Source organism: Dendrobates tinctorius, unplaced genomic scaffold (assembly GCF_039654945.1).
Source record: "Dendrobates tinctorius isolate UK_male_01 unplaced genomic scaffold, ASM3965494v1 ptg000129l, whole genome shotgun sequence".
Classification (NCBI taxonomy): domain Eukaryota; kingdom Metazoa; phylum Chordata; class Amphibia; order Anura; family Dendrobatidae; genus Dendrobates; species Dendrobates tinctorius.
Window position 1 is genome coordinate 27974470 of NW_027361797.1, and position 15495 is coordinate 27989964.

Consider the following 15495-nt stretch of genomic DNA (forward strand, 5'->3'; position numbering starts at 1 on the left):
AGTGATTCAGGAACGTTTCAGGTACAATTTGCATTTAATGTGGTCTTGCTTTTAATACATTTAGGAGGCCATAATGGCACAGCAAATATAAAAAACGTAGAGTAGGACTGCCCCATATGAGAATGCCTTGGCGTGGCGGTGTGGCTCAAAGAATTGATCAATTGTTTGCTAAATGTCTCATTTTGAAATACAGTAAGAAATCAATATGTGCATATGCACTTTAGGTATTGCATTCTGATCGTAAGCAGCGCTGGCTTCTCCCCTCTTATATTTTCCTCTGGGTTCTCCGGTTTCCTCCCACATTCCAAAGACATACTGATAGGGATTCTAGATTGTGAGCCCCATCGGGGACAGCGATGATAATGTGTGCAAAACTGTAAAGCACTGCAGAATATGTTAGCGCTATATTTCAGACAAAAAAAATCCAACTCTTTGTGACTATCATTTGAAAACTCTACCTGATATATTTGGTGTATACTTTACCTATAGAAAATAATCCATTTTCTGCTCATAAGCTGTTGAGAAGCTCCAAGTAATTTGATTTTCTGACGCTTTTCCGTCCTTAGGGAGATTCAGATAATGACATTTCCTAATATATACAGAAGTCCTGTGCGCATCCCAACTGGTGGAGCATTGGCTTTACCTTTCCAACCTACATGAGACCTACATGCAAAATCCCATTGATTGCAGGATTGGCGTAGCTGACATTTTAATCTTCTCATATATCTTTGTGCTGGTGCCTACAAACACTTAGACCTAGCCTTCAGCAAACCATAAAGCTCTGCATAAAGAATCAGCTTGGACAAAGATTTTCTTTTGATGACTACCACTTAAATGTTTCAGATCACCAAACAAATGTAAATATTAGACAAATATAACACAAGTAATCACAAAATGCAGTTTTTAAATGAAGGTCTTTATTATTAAGGGAAAAAGAAATCCAAACCTACAGGACCCTGTGTGAAAAAGTGATTCCTCCCCCCTCTCAAAAAAAACCTTACATTAAATGTGGTTTATCACATCTTTGGAAAGCCGAGTTCAAATTCCCTAGCCACATGCAGGTCTGATTACTACCACACCTGTTTTCAATCAAGAAATAAAATAGGATCTGCCTGACAAAGTGATATAGACCAAAAGAACCTCAAAAGCTAGACATCATGCCATGATCCACAGAGATTCTGGAGCAAATGAGAAACAAAGTAATTGAGATCTATCAGTCTGGAAAAGGTTATAAATAATGTTGAGCCTTCCGATACTGCAAATATCGGGTATCAGCTGATATTCGCTGTATCGGAATTCCGATATTTTTACAATATCGGATACCGGAATCGGAAGTTTCCATAATGCAATGAGCCACTGTTGTGGCTGTGAATGGCTGCTGAAATGATGTCATCATGATGCACGGACTGTGCGCATCATGATGCGCGGTCTGTGCGGGCCTGCCGGGGGTCTGTGCGGGCCTGCCGGGGGTCTGTACGGGCCAGCCGGGGGTCTGTGCCGGCTGCCGGGGGTCTGTGCGGACTGCCGGGGGTCTTTACGGGCCTGCCGGGGGTCTGTGCCGGCTGCCGGGGGTCTGTGCGGACTGCCGGGGGTCTGTGCGGGCCTGCCGGAGGTCTGTGCCGGCTGCCGGGGGTCTGTGCGGACTGCCGGGGGTCTGTACGGGCCTGCCGGGGGTCTGTGCCGGCCGCCAGGGGTCTGTGCGAGCCTGCCGGGGGTCTGTACGGGCCTGCCGGGGGTCTATGCCGGCTGCCGGGGGTCTGTGCGGACTGCTGGGGGTCTGTACGGGCCTGCCGGGGGTCTGTGCCGGCTGTCGGGGGTCTGTTCGGACTGCCGGGGGTCTGTTTGGGCCTGCCGGGGGTTGTGTGTGTGTGCAGGCATCGTCCGATGGGACTACAAGTCCCATCGGGCTATGCCTGCTTCAATGACAGTGATTGACACATTAGCCAATGATGGGACAGTAGTAGTCCCATCATCCGGCTAATGTGTTGAATGTAAAAAAAAATATATATATACATACTACATACATACTACATACATACTACATACATACTACATATATACAACATTCATACAACATACATACATACTACATACATACTACATATATACTACATTCATACAGCATACATACATACTACATATATACAACATTCATACAACATACATACATACTACATGCATACTACATATATACTACATTCAGACAACTTACATACATACATAGTACATACTACATATATACTACATTCATACAACATACATACATACTACATACTACATACATACTTCATATATACTACATTCATACAACATACATACATGCATACTACATACATACTACATATATGCTACATTCATACAACATACATACATACTACATACATACTTCATATATACTACATTCATACAACATACATACATGCATACTACATGCATACTAAATATATACTACATTCATACAACATACATACATGCATACTACATACTACATACATACTACATATATACTACATTCATACATCATACATACATAGTACATACTACATACATACAACATACATACAACATGCTACAGACATACAAAATACATACTACATATATACTACATACAATACATTCATACATTCATACAGTACATATATATAGACATACAGTACATATAACATAGAGTACATACTCACCATTACTTGTCACTTTGTTCCCCGAAGCCAGTGTCATCTATAAAAAATATGAAAAAAACAAACAAGCAATATACTCCCTGATCTGCAGAAATCCACGAGTGTCCCATGACGATCTCCTGCACTGCATCACTGAGAGGCTACTATAGTTCACTGGTCTCACTTTATGGCAAAAGCTGCGTGGGAACTTTCTCACACAGCAATGCCAAAAGTGAGACTAGGGACAATTTTTTTTGCAGTGGCGGAGGAATACAGTGCGGAAGGATACCTACCTCCCGTCGTATTCCTGGGGCCCCTAGAGAATGGTCGCATCAGCTGATGCTGCTGTTCTCCACGGGAGTTCGTCGTGGGACACTCGTGGATTTCTGCGGATCAGGGAGTATATCGCTTGCTTGTTATTTTCATATTTTTTATAGATGACACTGGCTTCGGGGAACAAAGTGACAAGTGATGGTGAGTATGTACTCTATGTTATATGTACTGTATGTCTATATGTATGTATTGTATGAATGTATGAATGTGTGTAGTATGTATGTAGTATGTATGTTGTATGTCTGTAGCATGTTTTATGTATGTTGTATGTCTGTAGTATGTATGTAGTATGTAGTATGTATGTTGTATGAATGTAGTATATATGTAGTATGTATGTATGTTGTATGTATGTTGTATGAATGTAGAATATATGAAGTATGTATGTAGTATGTAGCATATATGTATGCTGTATGAATGTAGTATATACAGTATGTAGTATGTAGTATGCATGTATGTATGTTGTATGAATGTAGTATATATGTAGCATGTATGTAGTATGTAGTATGCATGTATGTATGTTGTGTGAATGTAGTATATATGTAGTATGCATGTAGTATGTATGTATGTTGTATGAATGTTGTATATATGTAGTATGCATGTATGCTGTATGAATGTAGTATATATGTAGTATGTATGTAGTATGTATGTATGTTGTATGAATGCAGTATATATGAAGTATGTATGTAGTATGTAGCATGTATGTATGTTGTATGAATGTAGTATATATGTAGTATGTATGTAGTATGTAGTATGCATGTATGTATGTTGTATGAATGTAGTATATATGTAGTATGCATGTATGTATGTTGTATGAATGTAGTATATATGTAGTATGTATGTAGTATGTATGTATGTTGTATGAATGTTGTATATATGTAGTATGTATGTATGCTGTATGAATGTAGTATATATGTAGTATGTATGTATGTTGTATGAATGTAGTATATATGAAGTATGTATGTAGTATGTATGTATGTTGTATGAATGTTGTATATATGTAGTATGTATGTAGTATGTATATATATATATATATATATTTTTTTTACATTCAACACATTAGCCGGATGATGGGACTACTACTGTCCCATCATTGGCTAATGTGTCAATCACTGTCATTGTAGCAGGCATAGCCCGATGGGACTTGTAGTCCCATCGGACGATGCCTGCACACACAACCCCCGGCAGGCCCACACAGACCCCCGGCAGCTGGCACAGACCCCTGGCAGGCCAGCACAGACCCCCGGCAGTCCGCACAGACCCCGGCAGCCGCACAGACCCCCGGCAGGCCCGTACAGACCCCCGGCAGGCCCGCACAGACTTCCGGCAGTCCGCACAGACCCCCGGCAGCCGGCACAGACCCCCGGCAGGCCCGTACAGACCCCCAGCAGGCCGGTACAGACCCCCGGCAGTCCGCACACACCCCCCGGCAGCCAGCACAGACCCCCGGCAGTCCGCACAGACCCCCGGCAGGCCCATACAGACCCCCGGCAGGCCCGCACAGACCCCCGGCAGGCCCGTACAGACCCCTGGCAGGCCCGCACAGACCCCACCTGCACACACAGACACGCACAGTGTCCGCCCACGCACCGCCCACACTTTTCCCCCCTCCCGAACAGGATGTGCAAGTAAAGAAAGGGGTTTTTTAATTCCGATATTTCTGTCCCATTGACTTGAATGGGACTTCCGGTATCAGAATCGGCGATACTTTTTGGCTATCGGCCGATCCAATCCGATCCAATATTTCTCAATATCGGATGGTATCTCTCAACACTAGTTATAAAGCTATTTCTAAAGGGAACCACAGTGAGTGCCATTATCCAAAAAATGGTGAAAACATGGAACAGTGGTGAACCTTCCCAGGAGTGGCCAACAAACCAAAATTACCCCAATGGGCAGCGATGATTCATCCAAGAGGTCACAAATGATCCCACAACAACATCCAAAGAACTGCAGGCCTCACTTGCCTCAGTTAAGGTCTCTGTTCATGACTCTACCATAAGAAAGAGACTGGGAAAAAATGGCCTGCATGCCAGTTCCAAGACAAAAAACACTGCTGAACAATAAGAACATAAAGGCTCATCTCAGTTTTGCCAGAAAATATGTTGATGATTCCCAAGACTTTTGGGAAAATACTAAGTAGACTGATGAGACAAAAGTTGATTTTTTTGGAAGGTGTATATCCTATTATATCTGGAGTAGATGTAACACAACATTTTAGAAAAGGAACATCATACCATCAATAAAATATGGTGGTGGTAGTGTGATGTCTTGGGCTGTTTTGCTGCTTCAGGGCCTGGAAGACTTGCTGTGGTAAATATAACCATGAATGCTGTTTTCTACCAAAAAATTCTGAAGAATGTCCTGCCATCTGTTCATGACCTCAAGCTGAATCGCACATGGGTTATGCTGGAGGACAGTGATCAAAACACACCAGAAATTCCACCACTGAATGGCTTAAGAAAAACAAAACTAAGACTTTTGCGTGGCCTATTCAAAGTCCTGACCTTAATCCGATTGAGATGCTGTGGCATGACCTTAAAAGGCGGTTCATGCTTGGAAACCCTCCAATGTGGCTGAATTGCAACAATTCTGCAAAGAGATTAAGAACTCTAAGATTGATGGAAGTAGAAACAAGCAGGGTAAAAAATATGTAATAATGTAAAATAAATAAAAAAAATGATAAAGATGCAATATTTATAAATAGTTGCCTTTATTAAGAATTGGCACAACATATGAGTGCATAGATTAAAAAGACACAATACCACAACACATAAATGAGACCATATAAAAAGAAATCAGCTTAGTATTAGAATATTAAATTCTTATGATTCCCATAATATATAGGCTTAGAACCTAGAATCAGGTAAATACATTGCCTCAAAGCAGTGAAGAAGTGAAAATGTAAAAAAATATATATCAAATATAATGAAAAAAGTTAAATGTTGGACGTGCTCTAAAGTGCTTAAGTGCTAACATGTGCAAATGTGGCTAGGAATCCAGAATAAAAATGTACAATGAGAGCAAATACAAAACGCCAGTGCAAGATGGAGGACAAGATTACCTGTTAAGCCAAATGTGCAATGTAGAGTGCAGGTCTGATGCGCCCCGATGTGCGTTTCGGAATAGATCTCCTTCGCTGGGTCAGCCATCCATTTATTTCAGAGGGGTATATATATATATATATATATATATATATAATACGTATGTATAGATGCACATGTGATATTAATTTTAATATAGCGGTATTTGATTCTATACTCCTCTGTTTAATTTTATTTAACAATTCTGCAAAGATGAGTGGACCAGTTTGCAGACTGCAGTTGTTGCTGCCAAGGGAGGCCCAACTAGTTATTAGGTTTAGGCAGCAATCACTTTTCCGCACAGGGACCTGTAGGTTTGGATTTATGTTTCCCTTAATAAATACCTTCATTTAAAAACTGCATATTGTTTTTACTTATGCTATCTTTGCCTAATATTTATACTTGCTTGGTGATCTGAAACATTTAAGTTTGACAAACATGCAAAAGAATAGGAAATAAGGAAGGGAGGAGGGGGAAAACACTTTTTCACACAAAATATATATATATATATATATATATATATATAATATACAATTTATCCACCAATAGATCATAAAAGATCTTAGGGCGCCATTTTGTTAACTTTATTGATAATTTTTTTCAGCTGTAACTGGGGCATCCACCAGAGCCACAGTTACAGGGAAATACAGAATGCTACTGTGACATAAGTCACTGGCAGAGCTTACATGGGACTGCAAAGATCCAGTATCTTTGCTTTGCCATTTGACACCTAGCAATCATGTGATCACCATGTGCTACAGAAGCACCGACCAAGTGGGTACTTCCATACATTACATAGCACTCATTAAACATTATGTAGTCACAAAATAGAAGACAGAAGTAGTAATAAACTGCTTTTGTCTTCTAGAATTCCAAACTGACTTGCTCCTGCTAGATAGCAGGAGCTTTAACCCTGCGTCATAAATGTGCAATAGTATAGAAATAAATCCCAGGATCAAGTGTCGTAAATTTACAGTGCTTGGTTCTTATGAGGATAACATTTGTGCCCTCTATGTAAAAGCATTGGCTCACATACCAGTAATGGTGAGCTCAGAGTGTCACTCCTGTGATGTGTGTATGTGTGGAGAGGGGGGTTGGAGCTGTATATGGCTCATGACCATCTCTCAAATCTGAATACGGCCCTCAAGGTAAGAAAGGTTGAGGACCTCTGGTCTAACCCATTTATTAAATTAAACACATTTTTGTGTATTTAATTAAAGAGATTAAGTAACCATAAAAATGACCTACTGTTTTAATCAGTTTTTTTTCCATTAAAATGATTTTTTTTTACGATTGGCCTTGACATTTTCACACACTCATTAGAAGCTCAAATACAAAAGATAGAGTCTGAGTCAGTCTAAGGCCTGTTTCACACTTCCATTTTTGACCATCAGTCAAAATCAGCCGGTTTTTGAAAAAAACGGATCCGCCATTTTTTGGCAGATCAGTTTTTTTCCCCATTGAGTTGCATTATCGGCGGATCTTGATGGATGGCCATCCGCTGGATCCTTTTTTTGCGGATCCGCCAATTTTTTTGCGTCCGCCGGCATGCCTGGACGGACCCTGCAACGTTTTTTTTGCTGCAGGATCCGCATTTTACAGTGCGCATGCCCGGAGAAAGGAAGTCAGCCGGAAATTTAACCCTGAAATCCTTTCTGGCGAACTGTACCCTTCCTTTCCGGGCAGCGGTTCCTTTAAAATTCTTCATTCAGCGGATCCGTCAAAAAAACGGATCCGGTGCCATCCGTTCACATCAGTTAGGAACGGATCCGTTTTTCCACCTTTTTGGCGGATTTTAACTGACACAAAAAACTGAAGTGTGAAACAGGCCTTATGCTGATGATGTACAAGTAGATTTCATGAAACAACAGGAAATTAAGAGTCTAAAATAGCCCAAAAGGCAAGTGTTAAAATAACAAGATTTCTCATTTTAATTTTAATAAAAATTCCCTTTAAGAACTCATTTATTGCACTATACTTACTCAAAAACTTTATTGCAACATATGCAGCATGTCGGCAAGGAGTTCTTCCCGTGTTTGTGTGGGATTCCTCCAGATTCTCCGGTTTCCTCCCACACTTCAGAGACATACTGATAAAAAACTTAGAATGTGAGCCCCAATGGGTTACAGCGATGACAATGTAGGTAAAGCGCTGCGAAATATGATGAACCTAAGTGAGCAAATTAAATAACATGCTTTCAAAAAACTTTGACAGCTGCAGTTCGCATCACAAACTCTAAGTAGACACATATATAATAAACATCTCCCGATAGAGTATCAAAAAACCTTTTTTTTAATTAAAAATGGGTCATCACATGCGACTAAGGGTCCCGTTTCACATAGCGACGCACCAGTGATCCCAAAAATGATACGACCTGGTAAGGATCGCTGGTACGTTGCTACATGGTAGCTAGTAAGAAGTCAAACAGGCAGATCTCTTCAACAACGCAGCAACGATACGGCGATCTGTATAATGACCTTGGCGGTCGATGGGACCTTGTCACACAGCAGCTATTCTGACGACTCACGCCTGTGTCCCTGAGTTCTGCGTCGCCAACGAGGTCGCTCGTCGGCGTCAAACACGGCGATGCATGCTGGCCAGCGGGACACCAACGATCAAAAAATGGCCCAGGACATTCGAGCACGATCAGCAATATCCAGCGGGGGGGGCCGGTCGCCGCTATGTGTCACACGTAGCGAGATCGCTGTTGCGTCACAAAATCTGTGACATTTCAGGGATCTCGCTAATGATCTCGCTATGTGAGACGGGGCCTTAAGCCAAGCAATGTGAGTTCAAGTTAAGTTGAGGAATTAAAATAATGGAATTCCATTATATATACACAGAAATCTTGTGAACATCCCAACTGGAGGACCATCGGCTTTCCATTTTATTCCACTCCTCAAGCTTTTAATTTTATTAAATGTATTAGACAATGGTAAATCCTCCGCGAGCATCATCTGTCAAACACCTCTGGCCTTACTTCCTCCCTCACTCATCAAACATCAGTTCATGAACAGATTCTTTAACACTTGCTACCTAGCTCCATTACATGTTATGAAAATATGTTCATGAAATTGATAATATGCATCCATCCTCTTAAGAAGTGAGCATTCAACCTACATTTCTCTTTTATGAATCACAATATTTTCTTAGAAACGTAGAATCATTTTTGAGTTTTCTATTCATTGACTTGCTGGCTTTCAAGTATACAGGTGGCTAAAGGTTCTTGCTATGTTCAGGTCTCGAATATATTGAAAAGAATTCTTAGAATCATCAGTTCATTAGCTAACATTCTTCCTTACATAGCAACGTCTGAAGGTTACATATAAAGTACGATATCGGACAACTTACATTTAACATTTTATCATTGCCATAGACCAAAGTTTTGACTCATATTTGTTATATTTTGATTTGCTGTCATTTTAGTCTTTTTCATACATTATGGAAAGCAGGTTTCTAACGGGCATCATGGTGGTTGACCGCCAATCAACAAACAATAGGTTGCTGTTTTATGCATGTTCTCCAAGGCTTACAATCTGCATGCAGTTGTATGTTTTTCCATGGTTTACTATCTTCATTGTGTTTGCATGTTTCCCCATGGCTTACTCTCTTCATGGAGTCTGTATGTTCTCAATGGCTTGCTGTCTTCATGGATTTGGCATGTTCTCCCATGGCTTACCCATGGAGTTTGCATATTGTCCCATGACTTACCATCTGCATGGAATTTGAATGTTTTCCCATGGCTTACCAATGGAGCTTGTATGTTCTCCCTTAGCTTACTATTTGCATGGATTTTGTATGTTTTCCCATGCCGTACTAACTGAATATTGTTGCTATGTTTTCCCATGGCTTATGATCAGCATGGAGTTTGTATGTGCTCCCATAGATTGCGATTTACATTGATTTTGTATTTTCTCCCATGGGTTACTATCTTCATGGAGCTTGCTTGTTTTGTCATGGCTTGCTATCTCACTTGAAGCTTGTATGTTTCAGTGGTTTACTATCTTCATGGAGTTTGTATTTTCTCTCATGGCTGGCCATCTGTACGGAGTTTGTATGTTCTCCTATGAATGACTATCTCTATGACGGCTGCATGGACTTTGTATGTTCTCCAATGGTTTTTCACCAGGTGCTCAATAAACAAGCTCTACAGATATTGTAATTACCTTTCTGTAAGACTGGCCGCAGTGTGTATGTTTGTAATATGGAGTCATATAGGGATAGTTTATCATCCCCATTGGGAAAATTACAGATTTGAATATTAATGATTTCCATAGAGCAATGTCGAATATGCTTGTCCACAATGACTATTTATCAGATCTACTAATAGTTTCAGGTATTATAGGGTTCATGGACAGAATCCATGCTTCGTATCATGCCCAAACCTTCTACCTACTTTTTCTAAGTCTTTTCTTCCCAAATGTTCAACTGTATCAGTATTTCCCAAATCAGATCCTTACAGCAGCCCAACAGACCATGTTTTCAGGATTTCCTTAGTATTGAACAGGAGATGGAATTACTATCAAAACATCAGAAATTGACACAGGTTTTTCACCTGCGCAATACTAAGGAAATTCTGAAAACATGATCTGTTGGAGGCTGTGAAGACAGGGTTTGGGAAACACTAGTCTGTATCAATAAAGTCCTAAACCAAAGTCCACACCTTGTACAGTGGCACCTATGTGTCCTCGGCGTGGGCTTTTTAATGTAATTCACAACAGATTTCAGTTGTTTGATGCGTTTTATAATGTAGTTCTAAAATTGTTTCTAATTTTGATGCAGAGGTCTTGTAAGATTTGTGGAATCACAAGAAGAATACATCTTCTTGAGACATGTTCCTCTGAATTTTAGAGGTTGGTTGGTTTTGGTACAAATGGACCATCTAATATTGATAGCATTGATACTGCCTGATTGGCAAGTACCAGTTGCTTTATTACCCTTAAGTTGGTTTCCTTTCTAGGTGACATTTTCCACTGAATTTATTAGACAGGGTTTTTCTATCTTCCAATAAAATATTTCACCTTTATGTGTCACTAGGGCGGTATATTACACTCTTTTATGCCCAACATAGCAGTTGTGTCGGTAATAATTTACATAAATCATTAATTATCTAAGTTGCACACTCTGCCCTCTAAATGCCAACCAAATTGACGATCTACTTCCCATCTGCAATTACATTATTTAAAGTCCCTATATTCCCCTTGTTTAACGCTATCATATAGATAATAACATAAAGAAAACTTGATCTTGCCACAGATATTGAAGGAATAGGACTCCGATGCAATAAGACTTCACATTGGCTTTGGTTATAAGGAGCAATGACAGGCTCAATAGACTTGTAAGTGGAAGAACACTTATTTGAAATGCTGGGGACTACGCTTCGAAAAACCTCACTCCATTGCACTTCACATCTATATAAATGCATTTTTTTTTCTATTCCACAGAGAACTATTCACACCACACATGTCCTTCTCCTCTCCAGTGAATCCCCGGAATGGTAACAGTAAGACTGAGAAGAAAGGGCATTTATCAAAATCCCTAAAAGGGAAAGATTCCTGGAGGAAGAGGATCAACAATCTAAAGGGAAAATCAATGGATCTATTTTAATTGATGTGGAATGAATGAAGGAAAAAAAACGACCATCTAGATAATCTTCACCTGCAGCACAATTGATGTCACTTCATTATAAACTTATGAAGCGTTTGTTAATTTCCAGCATTCTAGAAGATTTTCTGTAGCTCCATACAACATAGGGTTAAGCTTATCTAGTGTGATCACATGTGTTTCCAGTGCAGGCAGAATATAGATTGTTCATTTCCATGGAGCTTAGAACCAGTCAGATACATCTGCCCTTTGATGACTTTATGGCCATAGACATACAGATTTGGCCACGATCAAAAAGAGCTTTCACCTATGCGAGCACTCCAGAGTAAGTCGCCTGAATGCAAAGACAATGAAAAGAATGATTTCCCTGATGATCAGTTTAACACTTGCATTTCCCTAAATGGGAAATTATGGATACTTATTGGTATTTATTGCAAAGAAAGGTAAAACAGTGACTAGAGACCAAGAAGGATTTGGAAGCATGGGTAGATTTTCCAACTGATTTAATAGATTTCTGCAGATCATAAAAGATCACTGGTTGCTATGATTGTCAGTATGACTCCTGGTTAACAGTGGGATCAACGTAATGAGCGGCAGTTCTATGGACACCTTTATAATACTGTGTGTATAGGTGTCTTAGGATAGATGGATGGATAGATAGATAGATAATAGATGATAGGTAGATGGATGGATAGATAGATAGACGTATTTAGGATTTGTTGAGAAAAGTCAGACCCTTTCATCTCCATCTGCTATCATGTGGTTGAGATTAGCATAATGAATCAGAGGGAACAGAGAAGTTAAAAATATGTTATGTTTTCACACAGATACTGACATGATCTGAATGTCGAGAAGATGGGAAAAACGGGCTTTTATCCCAAACTGTCATCCCGCCCACTGCCCACACAATCTTCCCTCTGTATCCATCTCCTTCGGTGCCAGTTGCTGGTGCATCGTAGTTCTCCTCCGATGCCTTCGCTATTGTCCACATTGTTGTACTAGCCCCCATGGCCTTTCCTGTACCTGTCCAGTTCCACATACTCATCTCTGCGCCCTCCACTTCTGACAACCTCTCTCTCTCCCCCTTTCTCTTGATCATCCATCATCATCATCATCATCACCGCCCTACAAAATTAGGGGCAATCTTCCAACAACAACATATCCACATGCCAAGAGAGACTTCTCATTTCTCGGAATGGCTTCTTAAATCCGTTACTCAGAATTTAGCCATGATGACAGTACTAATGGCTTTGGTAGAAAAGAACAGCTCCGTGAACACAGCCAACATCTACAAGAAGGATGAGTTTAACCTACATACATGCAGACATCCACAGAGCAGGTGTTTGCTGCACTTTCCATTTCCAAGATACAGATCTGCGGCTGCTGAGCCAAATTCCAAGATGCGTGTAAGATTCAGTTAAACCTAAAAATCTGGGATTTTGTCAGCGCGTGTGTGGGTGGTGAAGTGTGTTGTGTATCACAGCTTACATTAGACCATCATACACACTGGGCAGTGTAGTGTACCCTACACTGTACACATTCCAGATCTGGGTTACTGTAACCTCCTCTCCAGATATTGTGGAGATATGATACTTTTAATTGCAGATACAATATTGGTAAATATTTTAAGCATAATAATCATTGATCTAGATGTCAATGGACAGCTGTAGGCATAAAGTGAACCCCGACCTTAGTGTATAGGGTCAGGGGTGACAACAGCAGAAATGACAAGCGTTGGCGTTCATGATATAGATGAATTGGTCAAGAGTGACATACCTTGACATGTTTTCCCTCTGAGGTCTGTGAGCTTTTTCCAGTCCAAGTTTAGTGAATATCCCTACAAGGACCATGACAGCTACTACTCCACATATGATGTAGACAATCAAGTTTGTTTTATCCCTAGTGGGGTCGTGCATGGGGTCATCAATTTTTGGAGGTGTCTTTCCTGGTAGCAGCCAGATAGGTCTATCATAGTTTGTGCAGACGCTTTGATCCAGTTTAGCCTGTTTGAACTTACAGCAGTATCTGAAGCCACAAGTACCACAACAGTAGAGAAAATCCCCCGAACTGCAGTTAAATGGAGGGTCCCATTGCCCCATGACATCGAAATACCCCCTGCAACCCTCTGCAGTCTGAGGAGGCTCTGAAGACTCTAGATCTCCATGGTTGGACAGGTTGACATCTGATACCACTTCAGTGCTCCCAAAGTGAAGTCCAGTCTTGCCCTGCGTGCCACCCAGTAAAGTAAAGAGATCCACAAGGAAGTAATATAATATTGCCCTAATTCCTTTCATGATAAGTAGCTGCCTTAGCTTAACTTGATATGGAAGATCCAAAGTGGCAAAACCATGAGGATGAGAAGTAAAGAGGTCTCAGCCCATCAGACCAGGTCCTCACCAGTGCAGTCCTCACCTGGAAGGTGTGATGATGAGGATTATGGTGGTGATGCTCTGCTCTATTGCAGTAAGCTCTGCCTGTTTCTGCTCTGCACTTGTGGAATCGAGGAAAGCAGAGGGGATTCTGCTTTGTTAGAGTAGTGTAAAAAGAGAGAGAGAGGGATGGGGGGAGGAGGAGGATGGAGGGGGAGGAATAGATATAGGAGGAGTGGAGACTGAGGGAGGGATGACATAGGTCTTGAGTATGGAGGGAGAGCTTGCAAGAGATGAGGAGGAATGGGATTTAAGTGAGTGCAAGGTGAGCAGCAGCAAATCATCCTACATGTGCACAAAGTTTACAATCCTCCAGACACATTACAATCAGCACACATTGTACAATCTTCTAGCACTGGTCTGCACTGATATCATGTAACCATAAAGTAACTTGTGGGACTAAGTGGCAGACGACATGAAGCCTTCCAATGGAAGTAGGACTGCACATTTCAGCAGGTGCTCTCACATGCTTATGACTCAGGATGTGTGAAGGATATATAGGTCATCGCTACCCTGGAAATACATATATTTGTGCTTTCATGTGTACAAATATATGAGAATTACTGAAGAAAAATGTCAAACAGAAAGGGGCAGAGAGGCTTTTATGTCCCTTTCACAATCCAGATGTGGCCGCAACTTGGAACAGATAGCTAGATAGATAGATAGATAGATAGATAGATAGATAGATCGACAGATGATAGATAGATCGATAGATAATACATAGATAGATGATAGATAGATAGATAGATAGATAGATAGATACTTTAGATAGATATATAGATAGATAGATAGATCAACAGATAATACATAGATAGATACTAGATAGATAGATACATAGATAGACAGATAGATAGATAGATAGATAGATAGATAGATAGATAGATAGATAGATAGATAGTGTGGCGTAACTGTCATAAACGTGCAGGTGCTGGTATGTCACCACGAAACCGAGACAGATCAAAAGTTAAAGGGTTTTATTTACAGGGATATGATACTCCTCACGGCGAGAAAGCAGTGGGGGTTAAACTGGTTTTAAAGCAGTATATCAAACAGTCAAAAAGAATAATAGTTAGGCTGAGTTCACACGTGGCTTTTTTTGTGTTTTCGCGGCGGTTTTAAACGCACGATTTTGCCGTGAAAACGCGAAAAATAAGCATCCCATGCATTCCTATGGGATTCCGCAATGCTGTGCTAATGCTGCGGTTTTTCCTGCGGCGGAATCGCTTCACGGTAAAAAACGCAGCAAGCTCATTAATTTAGCGGAATCGCGGCGATCCCGCACCCATAGGATTGCATTGTTCCACTTACTTCCCGCATGTGGCTGTGCCCACCATGCGAAAAGTAAGCAGAACATTTGCGGATGGTGCCCACTGCCTGGAGGAGAGGAGACTG

At 40.8% G+C, this 15495-nt stretch overlaps 1 protein-coding gene across 1 annotated transcript in view; it reads right to left on the reverse strand.

Moving 5' to 3' along the window:
- SHISA9 (shisa family member 9) overlaps nt 1-14190 on the reverse strand; it is a 471441-nt gene extending 457251 nt beyond the window's left edge. Inside the window, exon 1 of the mRNA XM_073542891.1 lies at nt 13451-14190. Coding sequence (XP_073398992.1) covers nt 13451-13968 — 518 coding nt within the window. The 5' untranslated portion in view covers nt 13969-14190. The remainder of the gene's footprint in view (nt 1-13450) is intronic.
- Nucleotides 14191-15495: the final 1305 nt, after the last annotated feature.